Source organism: Eutrigla gurnardus (genome assembly GCF_963514095.1).
Source record: "Eutrigla gurnardus genome assembly, chromosome: 14".
NCBI lineage: Eukaryota > Metazoa > Chordata > Actinopteri > Perciformes > Triglidae > Eutrigla > Eutrigla gurnardus.
Genome location: NC_139937.1, coordinates 19,830,629 through 19,847,768, shown reverse-complemented (window position 1 = coordinate 19,847,768; position 17,140 = coordinate 19,830,629). Strand labels below are relative to the sequence as shown.

At 41.7% G+C, this 17,140-nt stretch overlaps 1 protein-coding gene across 1 annotated transcript; it reads left to right on the top strand.

Annotated features, from left to right (window-relative positions):
- Positions 1–34: 34 nt before the first annotated feature.
- On the top strand, positions 35–8,759 carry rhbg (Rh family B glycoprotein). The gene is made up of 10 exons (XM_084027786.1): positions 35–334; positions 2,574–2,760; positions 2,996–3,146; positions 3,292–3,439; positions 3,721–3,887; positions 4,324–4,461; positions 4,863–4,996; positions 5,815–5,936; positions 6,871–6,944; positions 8,035–8,759. The coding sequence occupies exons 1-10, from the start codon at positions 151–153 to the stop codon at positions 8,110–8,112; spliced, it is 1,383 nt and encodes a 460-aa protein (XP_083883912.1). The 5' UTR covers positions 35–150; the 3' UTR covers positions 8,113–8,759.
- Positions 8,760–17,140: the final 8,381 nt, after the last annotated feature.

Here is a 17,140-nt window from a genome sequence, read left to right as displayed (position 1 = left end):
TGTGACCCAGTAAAACACATGTAAGACCTGCTCTGGTCTCTCACTGCCAGCTTCCTTTCTCTGCACTTAGGGACAGTGATTCTAACTTTCTGTTCTGGACCATTAATCCCATCTCATCACTTCCCTCCTCGTCCGTACTGTGAAGGAAAGATGACGGACGCAGCAACCAACATGCGGCTGAAGCTGCCGATCATCTGCTTCATCCTGCAGATCATCCTCATCATCCTCTTCGGCACTCTGGTTCAGTACGACTACGAGACGGACGCCAAGGCATGGCACAACCGGAACCACTCCGAGAGCGAGTACGACAACGACTTCTACTATCGCTACCCAAGTGAGTGTCCTGGTGATGTGTGGGGGTCAGAGGTCACAGCTTTAGACCAGGAACAACATCAGTATGTAATAAGACAGATATCTGTGTACACATGAGATTCTCAGAAAAAAAAGGAATTTCATTCATCATAATATCAACAATCTATCAATTTCCCCTTAACTTTACAATCAGTGCATATTTATTAAATAAGAGATATTGACAACAACCCCCATGATACAATTTGACAGGAAAGATTGAAGAGAATACAACACATGTTTAAATATTTGTTAAAAAGTCAGACTTTTCTTTGATTTAAAATTAATTTTAGTGGAATGTCAGTGTAAACACGTTTCATATCAGCTTCGTGTCACACTTGGTGGAAAAATGATGAAACAATGATTTTGCGTTTTGGACGTCAACTCTTTCATGTGCATCCTTTTAGCATTGAGGAATAATCACATTTGTTTGTGATCTTAACGAAGAGTCTCATTTGTGTGTGCAGGATATTTCCACGTTGTTATGTTGGAATGTTGTTCTGTGTGAAGTGATTAGAAGCTGCTGAGCTCGTCTGGTTTCTCTCATTAGACGCGTCTCGTTCTTTCTGAATGAACATTTTCTAAAGATGTCTTCCACTCCACTGCTGCCTCATGGAGACGGATTGATTGATCGTTAATTTCCTGATTTATATGGATCAATGGCATAGAACACAAGCCTGCTGATTACAGGCTGAACAAAGCTCATTGCCGCCTTCATAAAACACATTTTCTATTCGTTTTGCAAACTACTTCGTGTTTGTCAGCAATAACCTTAACTGAATAATACGAGGCTGCAAGATCAGTCACACAATCAATACTCTATATAGCAGTCTGTGAAGATGTAGTTGGTGGTACCGAGTTATGTTAAAAACATTTTCTTCAATAAAATACATACTAATAATTACCCAACAGCAAATACACACAGAATCAACTTAATGAGGAATTATCTTCAGCAGAATAAAATACGTGAATGTTTGCAAACAACCAACTTCTTGTTCTTGCAGTTGTGACAGAAACGTTACATTTTCTTGTGAGACATCTCCTCAGTTCCACCTGAAAAAATCAACCTTTAAGTAACATGACTGATTGCTGCTGGGCCGGTCTGAACAAGTCAGACGCGGTCAGAAGGTAACCTGTCTGTCTCACAGGTGTGTGGCTGGCATGTGAAAGACGAACCGTTCACCTTGATTGAATCTAACCTGAGGCAGAATTAAGAAAGAAGTTTTCAGATTTCAGCATTTAATATTCTCACATAGTGGTTTTTGTAAAAGTGGACGATGGATCTCGTAATTTATCTTCAGAAATATTCCAAAAATGTGCGATAAAGATCCAACGTGAAGGGGGGGACATATGTGTGTGATACATGGGCCCCCATGCTGCAGACCACCGTGTTGGAACCACTGTGTCCTGGGTGAAAGTCCTGTGTTTGTTTGACCTATGGTTCACCTCAACTAGCCAATTAGAAACATAAGTAATATGATAGAAAATCCTTTTCCGTCTAACTGTAATTTGCAAGTTTAGTTTTTACCGCAGTGTCGTAGCAGGTTTTTGGCTGCGAACCCTCAGATTCATTTGAGTCTCACCATGTTATTTTTCATACATTTTGTTTGAGAGTTGTTGAAAAGTCTGTGACTTTATTTCTGCAGATTTCTTTATGATTCACAATATGACAAGAAGGGTAAGTGAAACAGAATATGAGAGGTTAGACATATGACAATGATATCTGGGCCTCCATCCAATTAGGATACTGGGGACTCTCAGGGGACCAGCTGTAAAGTATCACATGATAGTCATGTGACAACTTTATGAATATCACAATGAACACTGTTGAGTTTAACTGCTCATTGACAGAGCTTAACATGAGGCTGAGGGACTGGTGACTTCACTAATATGCTCTGCTACAAAGCTTTTCATTGACAAATTATTTAACTAGTAGAGTTGAGTATCATCTGCAAAGAAAATCAACACTGTGCTAATGTTTCTTAGGTGGAGAAAAATGTTGTGTCGGAAATAGTATTTCAAAGTAGTGGGCCCAGAATTGAGCCTTGTGGAACTCCACTTGTCTAATCAGTCAGTCTGCTATGGACCGTCGAGCCTCCTGGCTTAATTTTCCTCTCCACCACATAAAAAAAGGAAAACGGCCAACAACTAACACAACACATTGGCCCCCGAGGGTCCTCCGTATGATCGACATAATCTTAGCTGGTGTTTTCTTCTTTGTACAGGTTTCCAGGACGTACATGTGATGATCTTCATCGGCTTTGGCTTCCTAATGACATTCCTCCAGCGCTATGGCTTCAGTAGCGTGGGCTTTAACTTCCTGATCGCAGCCTTTTCCCTGCAGTGGGCGACGCTCATGCAGGGCTTCTTCCATGGTATGCATGGAGGCAAGATCCACATCGGGGTGGAGAGGTTTGTGCACCAGGGACATGTACATTTCTGATATGTTGAACAATGAAATTCTTATGCTTTACATTGTCAAAAGACCCATGAGAGAGATGACTTACAGCAACATTAACAAACATCAGAGGATTAGGATTTTTGAGTTCAACACAAATCAACTTAACAAATATCCTGATATGTCATATTATTAATCCATGCTCTGCCGAGACACTGTGGTGATGACTTTGACCAAACTCTGTTTCAGTATGATCAATGCTGATTTCTGCACCGGCTCTGTGCTCATCTCATTTGGAGCTGTATTGGGTAAAACCAGCCCGGTCCAACTTCTCGTCATGGCGATATTCGAGGTCACACTGTTTGCTGTTAATGAGTTCATCCTGCTGTCTGCTCTGGGGGTGAGTTACTAAAACACATACATCACATGATCTCCATGTGATCTCTGTCGTGTGATCTGCAGAGCAAAGCAGCACAACAAAGTGTATCTACTAATATACCTTATAAACCTTCTATTCAAGCATGTTGTGGTTAACTTTGTTTCAGGCTAAAGATGCCGGCGGCTCCATGACCATCCACATGTTTGGAGCCTACTTTGGCCTCATGGTGACCCGGATCTTGTACCGGCCCAACCTGGATAAGAGCAAAGAGAGGAACGGATCTGTCTACCACTCGGATTTGTTCGCTATGATTGGTAAATCTATGGATGAATTTATTGTTTATAGTCCACCAGTCAATTACTCTTCAGTTTAAAGAGAAATTATATTCAAGTCAAAAACTGGTCTTATGAAACTTCTCAGTTTAGACTCAACTACATAGAATCAATAAAAGGCTTTTACTTTTACACCATTTGGACTTTAGCCTTTTCTCAGCAGTGGGTATATGAAGTTCACTGGTGCAACAAACAGAAGCACATGGCTCATTATTTTGCAGCATGTCAGTCGCAGCTACAGTATTATTATTTGCTCGTCTCAGGTACCATCTACCTGTGGATGTTCTGGCCCAGCTTCAACTCCGCTGTCACGGCTCATGGAGACGACCAGCACCGTACGGCCATGAACACCTACTACTCCCTGGCAGCCTGCACTCTGGCCACATACGGCATGTCGGCACTGACGGCACATGACGGCAAACTGGACATGGTGAGGATGCAAGTCATTGCCACTGACGTGACTGAAGACCCTAACCCTGCCTCTCTTAATGCATCTGGCACATAAACCAAAAAATTATATCTCCATAGCTCCTTGTTCATGTTTGTCATACTGTTTTTATTCAGTTACTTTCTGTACATCTTATTTATCATGAATACATTTCTACTTATTATGTATTAGCCTCCCCCACATATTTATTTTTTGCCTACTCCAATTATTTCAATTTCAATATATTGAGACTAAAAATCCAAGTTGCTTCATGACAAAATTCTCAGATGAAATACGGAGGACATTAATATACCGCCTTATTGTATACAGTGAATTTGAGGATTTTATTTATTATATTTATTGATTCTATTTTTTTGCCTGCCTAAATGTTGAATGGAGTCCGTTAAAGATAATGTGTTCGTCTTCTTGTTCTCTTAAGGTCCACATCCAAAATGCCGCGCTGGCCGGAGGAGTTGCAGCAGGAACAGCTGGTGAAATGATGCTGACGCCTTACGGCTCCATGATTGTTGGTTTTCTGGCTGGCATCATCTCTGTTCTGGGCTTCAAGTACCTCTCAGTAAGAATAAGTCATACTTCACATAAGAAAATACAACCAAACAAGGCAGATACCTGATTCTCATCCACATTGACTGCATTGTTAGATAACAGGCTAGTTATTGATTATTCAATTAAAACAACAGATACAACACACAAACATGTAAAATAATAACAGGGTAAAGTGAATCATGGACGGCTCAACAGGTTTAAACATTTAGAAGTCAGCATCAAGTAGGATGCATCGAAATTAATACAAACAAATCATACTTGCGTAATAAGACTTTGATGGGCTTTACAGTGGTGTAGCAGATTCAATGTGTCGGCTACTTGTCTGGTGGTGATTGATAATGGATGGATGGATGGAGGACTTTGATATTTAACATGATTCAACATGATCATCTCGTCTTCTCCTCGTTTCAGCCCATCCTTGAAGACAAACTGAAGATCCAAGACACCTGCGGGGTTCATAACCTGCATGGCATGCCCGGCCTCTTCGGTGCCATCGTAGGAGCAGTAACGGCCGCCATGGCAACCGTAGACATTTATGGAGCAGGGTGAACATTTCAGTTAATATACATCTGATGTATGATGTGTTTCCCTTAGACAGGACCAGAATCACTGCCTCGCTCACAGGTGCACGTTCCCAGCCTGCCCCTCTCAGTAGGATTTACGACCCTTGTTTAGTGTAGGAGCGTTTGTATGTGACACAGCCACCCACTGCATTCTGGGTAGAGCAGTGAAAAAGAGAGATTGTCTACAAAGGGAGGTGGACCTGTCACACAAACACAGGACTTTAACCTTGACTATGTTGCACTGTAAATCTTGCTCCTGCTGATGTTGGGACTCTGAAATTCATTGACTCTGAACTTCCTGATCTGTTCCAGTCCTGACCCTGTGCTAGTCCTGCTCTATGTGGAAAGTGTCCTGAGATAGCTGCTGTTGTTATATGACAGCATAAATAAAACGGAATTGAATTCTGGTACATGATAAAGCAACGCGAGGGGGGAACGTAGCCTGAACATACTCCTTGGTGTTCCAATTAATTGGAGTGTCTGTATTGTCTAATCTGATCTGTAAATGGTTTCAGCTCTAACATGAGCAGTGAGAATGAGGTTCAACATGCTTCAACTTATCAGTTTAAGGGAGCAAGACACCAGCAGTGGTTTGTCCTGAATGCCCACATTTCTCAGTTTCAGTGTGATCTCTGTAGGGGTTTGACTGCAGAAGAGAATTTACTTAAAGATTATATCAGTGACAGATCACATTCCTCATTTGGCCCAAGGCAGCATGTGAGGACCTGCAGAGAGACGCGGTTTTGTGCAGCGATCCATATATCTGTCTAGAACTGACTGAAGGTTTGTGTGTGTTGCAGTATGGCAGACGTATTTCCTGATGTAGCAGATGGAAAGATTGATGCATCTTACCAGGGCATCCGTCAGGCCATTTCCCTGTCTGTCACGCTCGGCATTGCCCTGGGGGGAGGACTGATTGTTGGTAGGAGAAACTAAATTATATTTAACCAACAGAGTAAACACATTTACCTAACAGAGATTTAAAAACATTTAACAAACAGACCAACACATAGTTAAAACATTTAACTAAAACAGAGTTAAAACATTTAACTAAAACAGAGTTAAAACATTTAACTAAAACAGAGTTAATCATTTAGCGACACATAGTTAAAATTTTTAACTAAAACACAGTTAAAACATTTAACAACACAGAGTTAAACATTTAACAATACAGAGTTAAAACATTTAGCAAAACAGAGTTAAAATATTAAACAACACAGAGTTAAAACATTTAACTCATAGAGATTTAAAACAATTAACAATACAGAGTTAAAACATTAAACTAAAACAGAGTTAAAATATTTAACAATACAGAGTTAAAACATTTAGCAAAACAGAGTTAAAATATTAAACAACACAGAGTTAAAACATTTAACTCATAGAGATTTAAAACAATTAACAATACAGAGTTAAAACATTAAACTAAAACAGAGTTAAAATATTTAACAACACAGAGTTAAAACATTTAGCAAAACAGAGTTAAAATATTAAACAACACAGAGTTTAAACATTTAACTCATAGAGATTTAAAACAATTAACAACACAGAGTTAAAACATTTAGCAAAACAGAGTTAAAATATTAAACAACACAGAGTTAAAACATTTAACTAAAACAGAGTTAAACATTTAACAATAGAGTTTAACATTTAGCAACACATAGTTAAAACATTGAACTAAAAAAGAGTTAAAACATTTAACTCACAGAGATTTAAAACATTTAACAACACACAATTAAAACATTTAACAACACAGAGTTAAAGTAATTAACAAAACAGGGATTTAAAACAATTAACCAACACAGAGTTAAACATTTAACTAAAACAGAGTTAAAACATTTAACCAACTTTTTCTTCAGGTTTCATTTTGAAGCTTCCTATCTTCGGTGCTCCTCCTGACACCATCTGCTTCGAGGACAGCATCTACTGGGAGGTGAGTCCGGCCCTAATATTTCAAGTTGTCACTTCCAATTTAGAAATTTCAATTAAGAATCAAGTGAAGAGTAAGTCAGCTGAAAACTGAATAGCACATTATGTGTCTCAATAATCAAAGTTTCCAATAATAATGTCCATATAATTAGTAGCAAATTACATTATGACATAATTATAGGCAAGAATATAAACTGAAATATATGAAGAAGAAACTTACAATAATGATGAATTTATATTTATTTGGCTTTAGATGCAATAGGTCTTTAAATGTAATCCCCATTTCTGAATGATTAGAAACAAAGTACACCATTCTCTCCTCTTTAATTCTTCATTAATAATTATGTTCCTGTAAAAAGAAACATCACCATCAAACATTTAACGTATAATTTCAGAGACTCTGCTGAACTTTTCTGGATGAAATAAACACCAGAGAGATGAAGTATTGCTCGTTATTTAGTTTTAACAGTGTAGGAAGTCCAACAACCACAAGATGGCGCCGTCGCTCTGACATTCATGTAATGTGACTGCTGCTGCTGATGAAGCAGGAAGTAGTCCCTCCTGATGACTTCATTCCTCAGATTTCCCCACAATGCAACGTGAAACACTTTTTTTTCATGTATTAGTTAACATCATAGACGAGATTTGTGCCTCTTTTATCTGGTTTATTACAAAGGAATAGAATTAAAACCATCATATTAAATCGTAATTTAACTGTTAATGCGTTAATGGAGGATGGACTTTTTCAACAGTAAAGATTAATCAAATATACTGCAAAAATATTTTCATAACTCCTGGAATTATTGTCTTTTTCTTATAAACCAATGACAAATGAACCAATGACAACAAATTACATAAAATAAAAAATGACTCTGTTCTTTCTTTTACTGAATATCTGATTAATGCTCTCAACAATAAAAACTTGAGGATGAACGTTAAGAGACACTAGAGTGACAATCAGAGAAGAATACCAGGATGTTGAGAGAAACAAGGTTGAAAAGTGTGGGAAGTCAATCTGTCTTTGTGTCTTTGTGTCCTTGTGTCTTTGTGTCCTTGTGTCTTTGTGTCCTTGTGTCTTTGTGTACTTGTCTCAGGTACCTGGAGACGAGGAAGGTCACGAGGACCAGCTGACTGCCGTGAATACTGCAGAGACTGAGAAGCTCAACAGTTAGAAACACATGCGCGCACACACACACGCACACACACACATACACATACACATACACATACACACACACACACACACACACACACACTTTGGGCTGTAAGTGTTCCTGGATTTGTTTTGGTTTTGGTTGCGCAGAAATAAACCATCTTATAAATGATCAGGTTATTGATCAATGTGGACACTAGAGGTCTCTCCGGAGCCGTGTCCTTGCTGCAGGGTTACAGTTAGTCCAGGTCTAACTAACTGTCCCCTAAACCAGGTCAACAGTTAAACCAAAGGCCAACAGACTCCTTCCATAATAACTGAGGAAAAATAACCTTTAATAAAGTGATTGTTTTCTTGTGATGAAACAATTATATATTTCTTCATTTTAAATACAGGATGTCTGCAAAAAAAAAAGAAGAGAATTGGCTCAGTGATGTTTTATATATGTGTATTATCGTTTTATACTTTAGGTTTGGGATTTTATTTTTCATACTAAACTCTATGTGATTAGTTAGAATAGAAATGTTGCAGTTGATTCAGTTATGTACCTTTTTTATTAATGTTAAGCAAATTTGTTGTTGTTGCCTGAATTGATTTGATGAAAGCTGCATTCACAATTTGAAATAATTTTATTGTAATCAGAAGTAAAGTCAATATTGAATTGTTCCATCGTGTCTCATTTAATATTAAATATTAAAGTGTATTATGAGGAAGTCATCATCCCATTGACAGAAACAAAGAACATTGTTAGGAAATAATTGATCGATTCATGTTGCATCTGATAAGTTAAAAGTGTTTCTGTTCACACTTTTAAAATGACACAGTTATTATTATAAGTGTTTAGCTAATGAGGAAGAGGAAGCATCAACAACAATCAATCAATACATCAATAAAACTTTATTTGTATAGCACCTTTTTATACAGGTTAGTACAATTCAGTGATGACTATAAAAAACAACAGAAAAGACCAAATCAACTTAATAATTCAACTAAATAAATTAAGAATGAAATATTAAGGATATAAAATTCTAATTGATCAACTTAAATATAATAAAATATTTGAATAAATAATGTAAAATAATAATAATTATAATTCATCGTTCATGTTTATGTGAATTATAATGCGTTACTTTTCATATACAAGCAGTATAGTATAAACTACCTGATTAAAATCACTTGCTATCAATATTTCTACAATAATATTTTGCCACATGACTCATGTTGATTTCTATTAATATATCAACTTTGCTGAATGAGCTGCTAGCGTACCTTAATGATGTCCTTCCTGTTAGCCTGCCTCTCTGTCTCTTTAATGGGCTCTCATACTGAGGGCCCCAGCAGGCTGCAGGGGCCTCGTCTGACCCCCCACCCGTGTCGGTGATGGTACCTCGGCGTGAACGGGCGTCAGGCGTTTTCCCAGGAAGGAGAAGACAGGTGGACAGCTGTTTAGTGAATAGGGGCTTAATAAGCTTCATCGAGCTAATTAACATGCAGAGAAAATAACCCTGATTATGGTAATTATTCTGTTGTCTAATACGTCTTCTGGAGCTTGTTTGACATCATACCTGAAATATGTTGAAGACCTTGAAAATATATAAGGTCTTAAAGCGTGAACCACAGCTGTGATGAGACTTCATGAAATGTTAATTGTTTCATTCCTGTTTTGAAGATATATTGTGTAGTAATAACTGCTGTTTATCATCTGATTAAAGCTGCAGAACAAATCAATTATCAGTTTGTTATGTGTAGAAAACAAAAATATTCTTAATATAGTTGTAACGTCTTTTATTCATCAGTGGAGAAGGGTGAGGATTTTTTCAGATTTGTTCATCTTTCCATTGAATTACCTCAGCTTTATTTTGAAGTTCAGACTTCAGCTCCTTCACATCCTGTCACATTTCATCACAATACTACTATTTTGTTGTCTTTCTTTGGCTGTAAATGTTTGAACACATTAGTAACATTAAATACGAGGAAGGAACGTGTGTGAGAATCAGAACAGCGTTTCTCTCTTTCAGAACGTGACGTTTAAATCCAAGAGGCCTCGTCAGCCTCCTCGCCGCTTAACATGTGGCCCTTGAGCAAGGCAGGCCATGGGAATGGTGCTGACAGCAGGTAGCGGTGAGCAGCTGTAGCCTCCTGTGGCTCAGGATGATAATGGGTTAAAAGACTCCTTCAGGATCTGCTGGTCCCCTTTGGGAGCTCTGGCCCTGTGCCGAGATTTAGACCTGATTTCATTCTCTTTTCATCTTTTCATCACTGTGGAGATGATTTATTGTCGTGTGTATTGTCAGTTTGAAACAAAACAACGACATGAAAAATGTAACGAAACGACTCGTTAAGGTTCAATAAAACACATCCTGTTTTGGTTTTATTAAAACAAATACAATCAAATAAACCAGTGTGTCCTTGTGAGGCCTCATGTCTTCCTCCTCCCAACACGGACTCACGGACTCGCGTGAGACTCATTTGTGAGTTTACGAAATGTCGTAAATGACAAACGTAATCCATCACAGACTGCGTTTCCCTTGAACTCACAACGTGGTTTCGTTGTGTGGGAACGTGGTCTTTGGGAGACGGGACTGAGTCCGCCCCGGGAGAAGAAAAGGTCTCACAAAATAAAGAACCCAACTCTATTTGAGTCTCTGCACTTCTATACTGCATATAATCTGATGATTGTAGAATTAGTCCATCGCTGTGTAAAAATGTATCGGTTATTTGAATGTATCCTCATACTTATGAACACAGAATCAAAGAATCATCAGTAGTAGAAAAGATGGAAATCTGTAAATGTTTCTTGTTTGAGCTGCAGGAAGCTTCATGAAAACGACTTCAGTCACTCTGGTCTCCTTTAGGTCCAGATTATATGTTGGTCATTGGTGTGGATAACCCTAACCCGGCGACACACCAATGACCAACGTATAATCTGTATAATCTGGACCAGATGACAGCAGTGACTGATGGATCAGTGTCAGCGGGAACACTGACTTAATCCAGGAAGTTACTACTACATGAGGACTTGGGAGGGACTACGTGAGGACTTGGGAGGGCTTCACTTGAGGACTTGGGAGGGACTATATGAGGGTTTGGGAGGGACTATGTGAGGACTCGGGAGGGACTATATGAGGGTTTGGGAGGGACTATGTGAGGATATTAAACAACACAACAGCTTTTATTTTTTTTAACATTGTAAAGATGTTGATTTGTTTGAAAGGTGCTCTAGAAATGAACTTGATTGATTGATTGATTGATTGATTGATTGATTGATTGATTGATTGATTGATTGATTGATTGATATTTCCTATTCCATCCAAAGGATTTTCATACAAGACAATCAAACATCAGATATCTGATAATAAATAGACGTGAAGCTCATTAATAAGCAGCGTCTCTAGGACTTTAAATGTTCTTTTTGGCTGAAACACCGGCCCTTTAATTCTGCACCCAATGACTAAACAAACCCAAATTTAGACCCTTAAAACAAGCGTCATGTGGACGATCTAAAGAAATGATATTCATGGATGTGTTAGACCACTATGACGGGGGGCCGTCCCCTAATCCCAGAGTTCCTGCAGGTCTCGGCCCCCTAACAAGGTCTCCCAGTGGACCCATTACAAGAGGAAAAACCAACAAAGCAGTTATTACACACCCATTATGAAAGATACCAGGGGTGAAGGGGGTCAAGCTGGACACCACCAGGACAAAAGAGCACCGACCGACGCCCCCACCAAAAACAATCCAAACCAGCCACTTCCACCACACGCAAGCCTCCCAGATCCAGGCTTTGTGAGGGACGGCGGAGGTCGGCGAGGTCGGGGGCTTGATGGCCTGTTAATTGAGTGAGCCCATTGAGGGAGCATGTGGCTCAGCGGGGCCTCAGTGGGGCCTCAGAGGGGTCAACGTCTTCAACACGGAAGTCACGCTAGCTGGGAGCACATCTCCAAAGACCTTAGGACTGGTCTCACTGAGTCCTGGAGGACAGGTTCAGATCACCTGATGAGACCATGGGAGATGTGCAACTAAAATGTGATTGATTTGAATTACCTGTAATTCGTTAAAACCCTGAAAATCATGGACGGATTACTGAACTCTTCTGCCGGGGACGACGAAATTAACGACCAAATGAATATCGGGGGCATGATGACAAAACAGCACAGAAGAGGAATGTAACATGATATCGCTGGGCACCGATGGGAATTTTGTCCCTGTCTTTTCCCCATAACCCGTCCTAACCTCGGCCATTCTCCTCCAATCACAAACACTCTTTGTCCCCCCCCCCCAAAAAAAAAACCTTTATGGATGCCAATTTGCATGAAAAAAACAAGCACCAACACTTTTCTCTCTCATGGGACAGGAGACACACACACACACACACACACTCTCTTTTAAACGTAATTAAAACAGGAGGTGCTCTCACAATCAGCCTTTGTCTTAGCTCATGGCGAGGGGAGGCGGGCCGAGGGGCTGCCGCATATTAATTAGGAGGCTCTGGTGTGAGAGCCAATCAGGCGTGTTAAACAGATGACATAGTGGGACAAATATGGCACTAGATTTCTTGCTGCTCTCCCACGGTGGCGCATGGATACAGGCGGTATACCAACTTCGGTGCAACTTCCAGGACATGGCACGCTGCCAGTGTTTGAACATTGGCAGCAGGGGCTTCTGGGAGAATCAGCATCCGGAACAATGAGGAGGCGCCGTGCTCCGCAGCAGGAAGACGAAGACGGCGGGTGGGAACGCCACCGGTAGGTGGCGGCGGCGAGTGCAGAAAGCTCAGACCTGCAGCTCCTTTGGTGTGTTTTTTTTCCCATAATCCTCAGCATGTGCAGTAAAGCTACAAACGGATGTTTTCCAGATGAATAATGAAGAGAACATCATCACACCTCCACTGTTTTTCTGACAACAACCGTTAGCTGAGATGTAGCGTCGGCGTTCAGACCGGAAACATGTGTTCGGTTATCAATAACGCGGCGTTCTCTCCCTCTCTCCCTCTCTCTCTTTCCATTCACAGTTGAGGAGAACAATCAGGTGTAATAAATCAGTGAGGGAGGCTGACAGGCGGATCAGGGTCCTGCCAGACCTCCAGCACCCTCTTTCACCCTCGAGGGCCACCCAGCTTCACTGACGTGGGTGATCTTTGTGTTTCCTGCTTCCCTTTTCCTTTCTGTCCTCCTCTGTGATTGGTTGCCACGTTTGTTCGCCGTTTCCTTCTCGTCTTTTTTGATCTGGTCCTCCTCTCTTGAGTTTGTCTTATTCGGTTAATCTCTCCGGGTCTTTCTCGGCCTTTCTCTTCGCCGTGGCCACCGATCCCTTCCTCTTTGCCAACTCGCCCCTCTGTCGCTTTCTCGTTCTCGCCAATAACTCCCCCCCCTCCCTCCCTCGGCTCTTCCCATCCCATGGGGGGGCACTTTGCTGCTCCTGTCTCTGGATCTCCGCTGTTGGCACGACGATGTGAGCGGCGGCCCGGTGTGTGGAGGGGAAGCTGTGTGAGCAAACGGGTGCCCACGCCACCCCGGCGCCACAAAGGACTCTTTCTTTGCCCATCAATGGCTTCCATTAACGACGGGCCCTCGGCCTCTGGAGGGGATGTCAGGCTTCCCGAGATGGCACACAGAGACGGCCATTAGAGGCAGGAAGCCGGGGGCAGGGGCATCATGGGAGGGGGAGGGGCAACGAGGGCATGAGGCGGCGTTTTGTGTTCTGATCTCAGTTGTGTGGATACAGACGCAAACTCCCAAAGGACACATTAATTCTCCCTCACAAACACACACACACACACACACACACACATTCAGCTGCTGCAGGCTTTTGTTGCTGTAAATCATAGATATTTTCTGTTGATAATTAATTAAATCTGAATTATTTTGATTTTGATTTTAATTCACATCAAATACTTGTTAGAAGTTCACTGTTGCTTTTAGTCATTTCATGTCATTTCTTATCTGACAATTAAGAAGATCTATGAGAGTGAAATATTTTGAAGATTTAGATTCTTTATTCCAGTCTGAAACTTAAAACCTCTCCAGTATTTATATATTCATATATATATATATGAACCTGAATATCCATGATAAACAAATATAAGACGTATATCATTGTGATTGTTGAGTTCTTTATTTTGAAGGAGCAGCACAATAAATCTGACCAACCAGTAAGTTTCTCCAAACCAGCGATACGTTGGATCAACGTGTGGATGTGAGAGCAGGTGGTGCTGAGATGAAGAGATGGAGGCAGATCAGAGGGGTGGGGGGGGGGGGGGGGTAAATGATGTAGATTTGTAATTATTGCCCCAAACCTCTGCACAGTAGATAAGGTGAAAGCGGTGAACAGTAGAGGATGTGTAGAGATTTATGATCTTTGGCCTTATTTAATGCAATGCTTCTTCATACCTTGGAATGTTTAGTTTACACGTTCAATAACAAGAAGCATCAGTTCAACAAGCAATATAGGCCTAATAAATAATGAACAGGTTACCATAGCAACATATAACTGAGCAGTTAAATTCACATTATTGCACATAGACTATATTGAAATTGAACATTGTAACAGTGAGGGTCTGCTGGTTTACTGGTTTACTGGCAGCAGAGTCACGACGTCGCTCAGTGATCGAACTCTCTGAGAGCCGCCATCCTCTTCCCCTCAACCCAGAGGAGTTCTCCTTCTCCTCCTCCTCCTCCTCCTCATCCTCCTCTTCTACCTCCTCCTCTCTCCTGAACCTCCTCCTCTTCCTCATCCTCCTAGCTCTTTGTTCTTTATTCATGAGGAGGAAACTGCCTAAATGAAAATGGCAGCTGTTTGCTTACGAGTTCCCACGACGATTAAACTTCGTCTTCCTTCAGTTCGGCCTGTCTTCACTGATTAGACCTAATTCAGGAGAGACGGGGGGGTGGAGAGGGAGGGGAGAGAGAGAGAGAGAGCGAGAGAGAGGGGACAGAGAGAGAAGGGGGAGAGGGAGGGGGGACTTCTTCTGATTGGTCTGTTCCCAGCATGCATTGGTACAACATGACGCCAACACACCTGGAGTCACATTTGACTATTTTGAATAAATCTACCTTGATTGTCTAAATACTCTGAGCTTTATTCATTAAGAAGAAAATACAACTTTTATCACAAAATAGTCAAAGATTTTAGAATATCTTCATAAAAAGATCCTTTTATTGACGGTAAAGTCCATTCCTGACCGTAACCACGTGGTTATTCTTGTAAACATGATGACTTGTTGCTTTCCTTGATTAATAACTAGCATCACATTCATAAACGTCTTCCCTGACAGCCCTGGAATGATGCACAGTTATTAGTGACGACATTACCATGAGAAAGCACCTCCGTCTCACTGCACTTATTTGACCTCTGACCTCCCCTTTGTGCCACCCAGACAACAAATTGCTGCCGTGGTTCAGCGCTGCTCGACGGCCTCCCGTCCTCTCACCGGGGGAGATGAGTGGGAGGGGGTCTCTGGTGTAATGGTAAAGTCATTCCCATACACCCCCCTAAAAGACACATGCTCCCACAGTCCTCCGCAGACCGGCTGGAGGACTCCTTTCTTTGCCACACTGCTCCTGTCTGCTCCCTCCTTTCATGTCTGAGTTTTAATGAAGAGGGGACCCATGAGGAGCATGATGGGGGGACCCTGAGATCCTGAGACCCTGAGATCCTGAGGCCGGAGACATTGGACGCTTGTATATCTGTGTCTGGCTTTGGAGGCTTAATCCCATATCCCATTGCAATGGGATAGAAAACATATGCGGCATATTACGGTGCATGGTATTCACAGCAGCATCAATGATGTCCTCTGTTTCACCGCCGGAGCGTCTTTGTGCGAGCGTCTGCTACCAGATGGTAATCGCCGCGTCTGCTTTCAACGCGGAAGCCGTTTTGATGACAACAACGTTGTGTTCACATTGTTGCTGCCGACAGATACTTGATTGTTTTTAACGCTTCTAATTCTTATTATCACAAGATAAAGTGGGGAGAGTTTTATAGCAAAGACGTGCAGCAGCAGAGACTGTGTTTCTAATTTTGCTTTTGGTGCTTTTTTTGGACATCACAACTGTTATATAGGAACCAGTGACTCACCAGGTGTGTCCAGGTGGGACAGTAAGCCCTGGGTTCCTCCTGGTGCACTGTGTGTGTGTGTGTGTGTGTGTGTGTGTGTGTGTGTGTGTGTGTGTGTGTGTGTGTGTGTGTGTGTGTGTGTGTGTGTGTGTGATCATGAACCTGATCATGAACCTGAACCCAGTCTGGTCCATGCTGCTGTGATGACCCCTCCTGTCCACCAGGGGTCTCTGTTCCTGCCTCTTGGAGGACGTTAACAGCTGATGAGCCACAGCTGAGCCTGATTGAGGCTGCAGGTATAAAAGCTCCCCAGAGGAACGTGGACCTCTCTCGCTCTCGCTTGCTTTCCGCTGTTACAGGACTGCTGCTTTATTTGATTTAGACTCTTTTACAAATGCAAACATGACTCATCAGTGACCTCTGACCTCTGAACTTCCACATTTGTTTCCTTCTGTTGTTTTAATATGAGAAATTCATATTTGTTACTTTGAACTTGTGTTCTTCGAGTGCACCATCCTCACAACCACTCTCAGGCACCTGAATGCACCATCCTCACAACCACTCACAGGCACCTGAACGCACCATCCTCACAACCACTCACAGGCACCTGAACGCACCATCCTCACAACCACTCACAAGAACCTGAACACACCATCCTCACAACCACTCACAGGCACCTGAACGCACCATCCTCACAACCACTCACAGGCACCTGAACGCACCATCCTCACAACCACTCACAGGCACCTGAACGCACCATCCTCACAACCACTCAAAGGCACCTGAACGCACCATCCTCACGACTACTCACAGGCACCTGAATGCACCATCCTCACAACCACTCACAAGAACCTGAACGCACCATCCTCATAACCACTCACAGGCACCTGAACGCACCATCCTCACAACCACTCACAGGCACTTGAACGCACCATCCTCACAACTACTCACAGGCACCTGAACTCACCATCCTCACAACTACTCACAGGCAC

Coding starts and splice junctions, on each gene's coding strand:
- rhbg (XM_084027786.1), top strand. CDS start 151: ATGACGGACGCAGCAACCAACATGCGGCTGAAGCTGCCGATCATCTGC. Junction 2,761..2,995: donor ATCCACATCGGGGTGGAGAG/GTTTGTGCACCA, acceptor ACTCTGTTTCAG/TATGATCAATGCTGATTTCT. Junction 3,440..3,720: donor GGATTTGTTCGCTATGATTG/GTAAATCTATGG, acceptor TGCTCGTCTCAG/GTACCATCTACCTGTGGATG.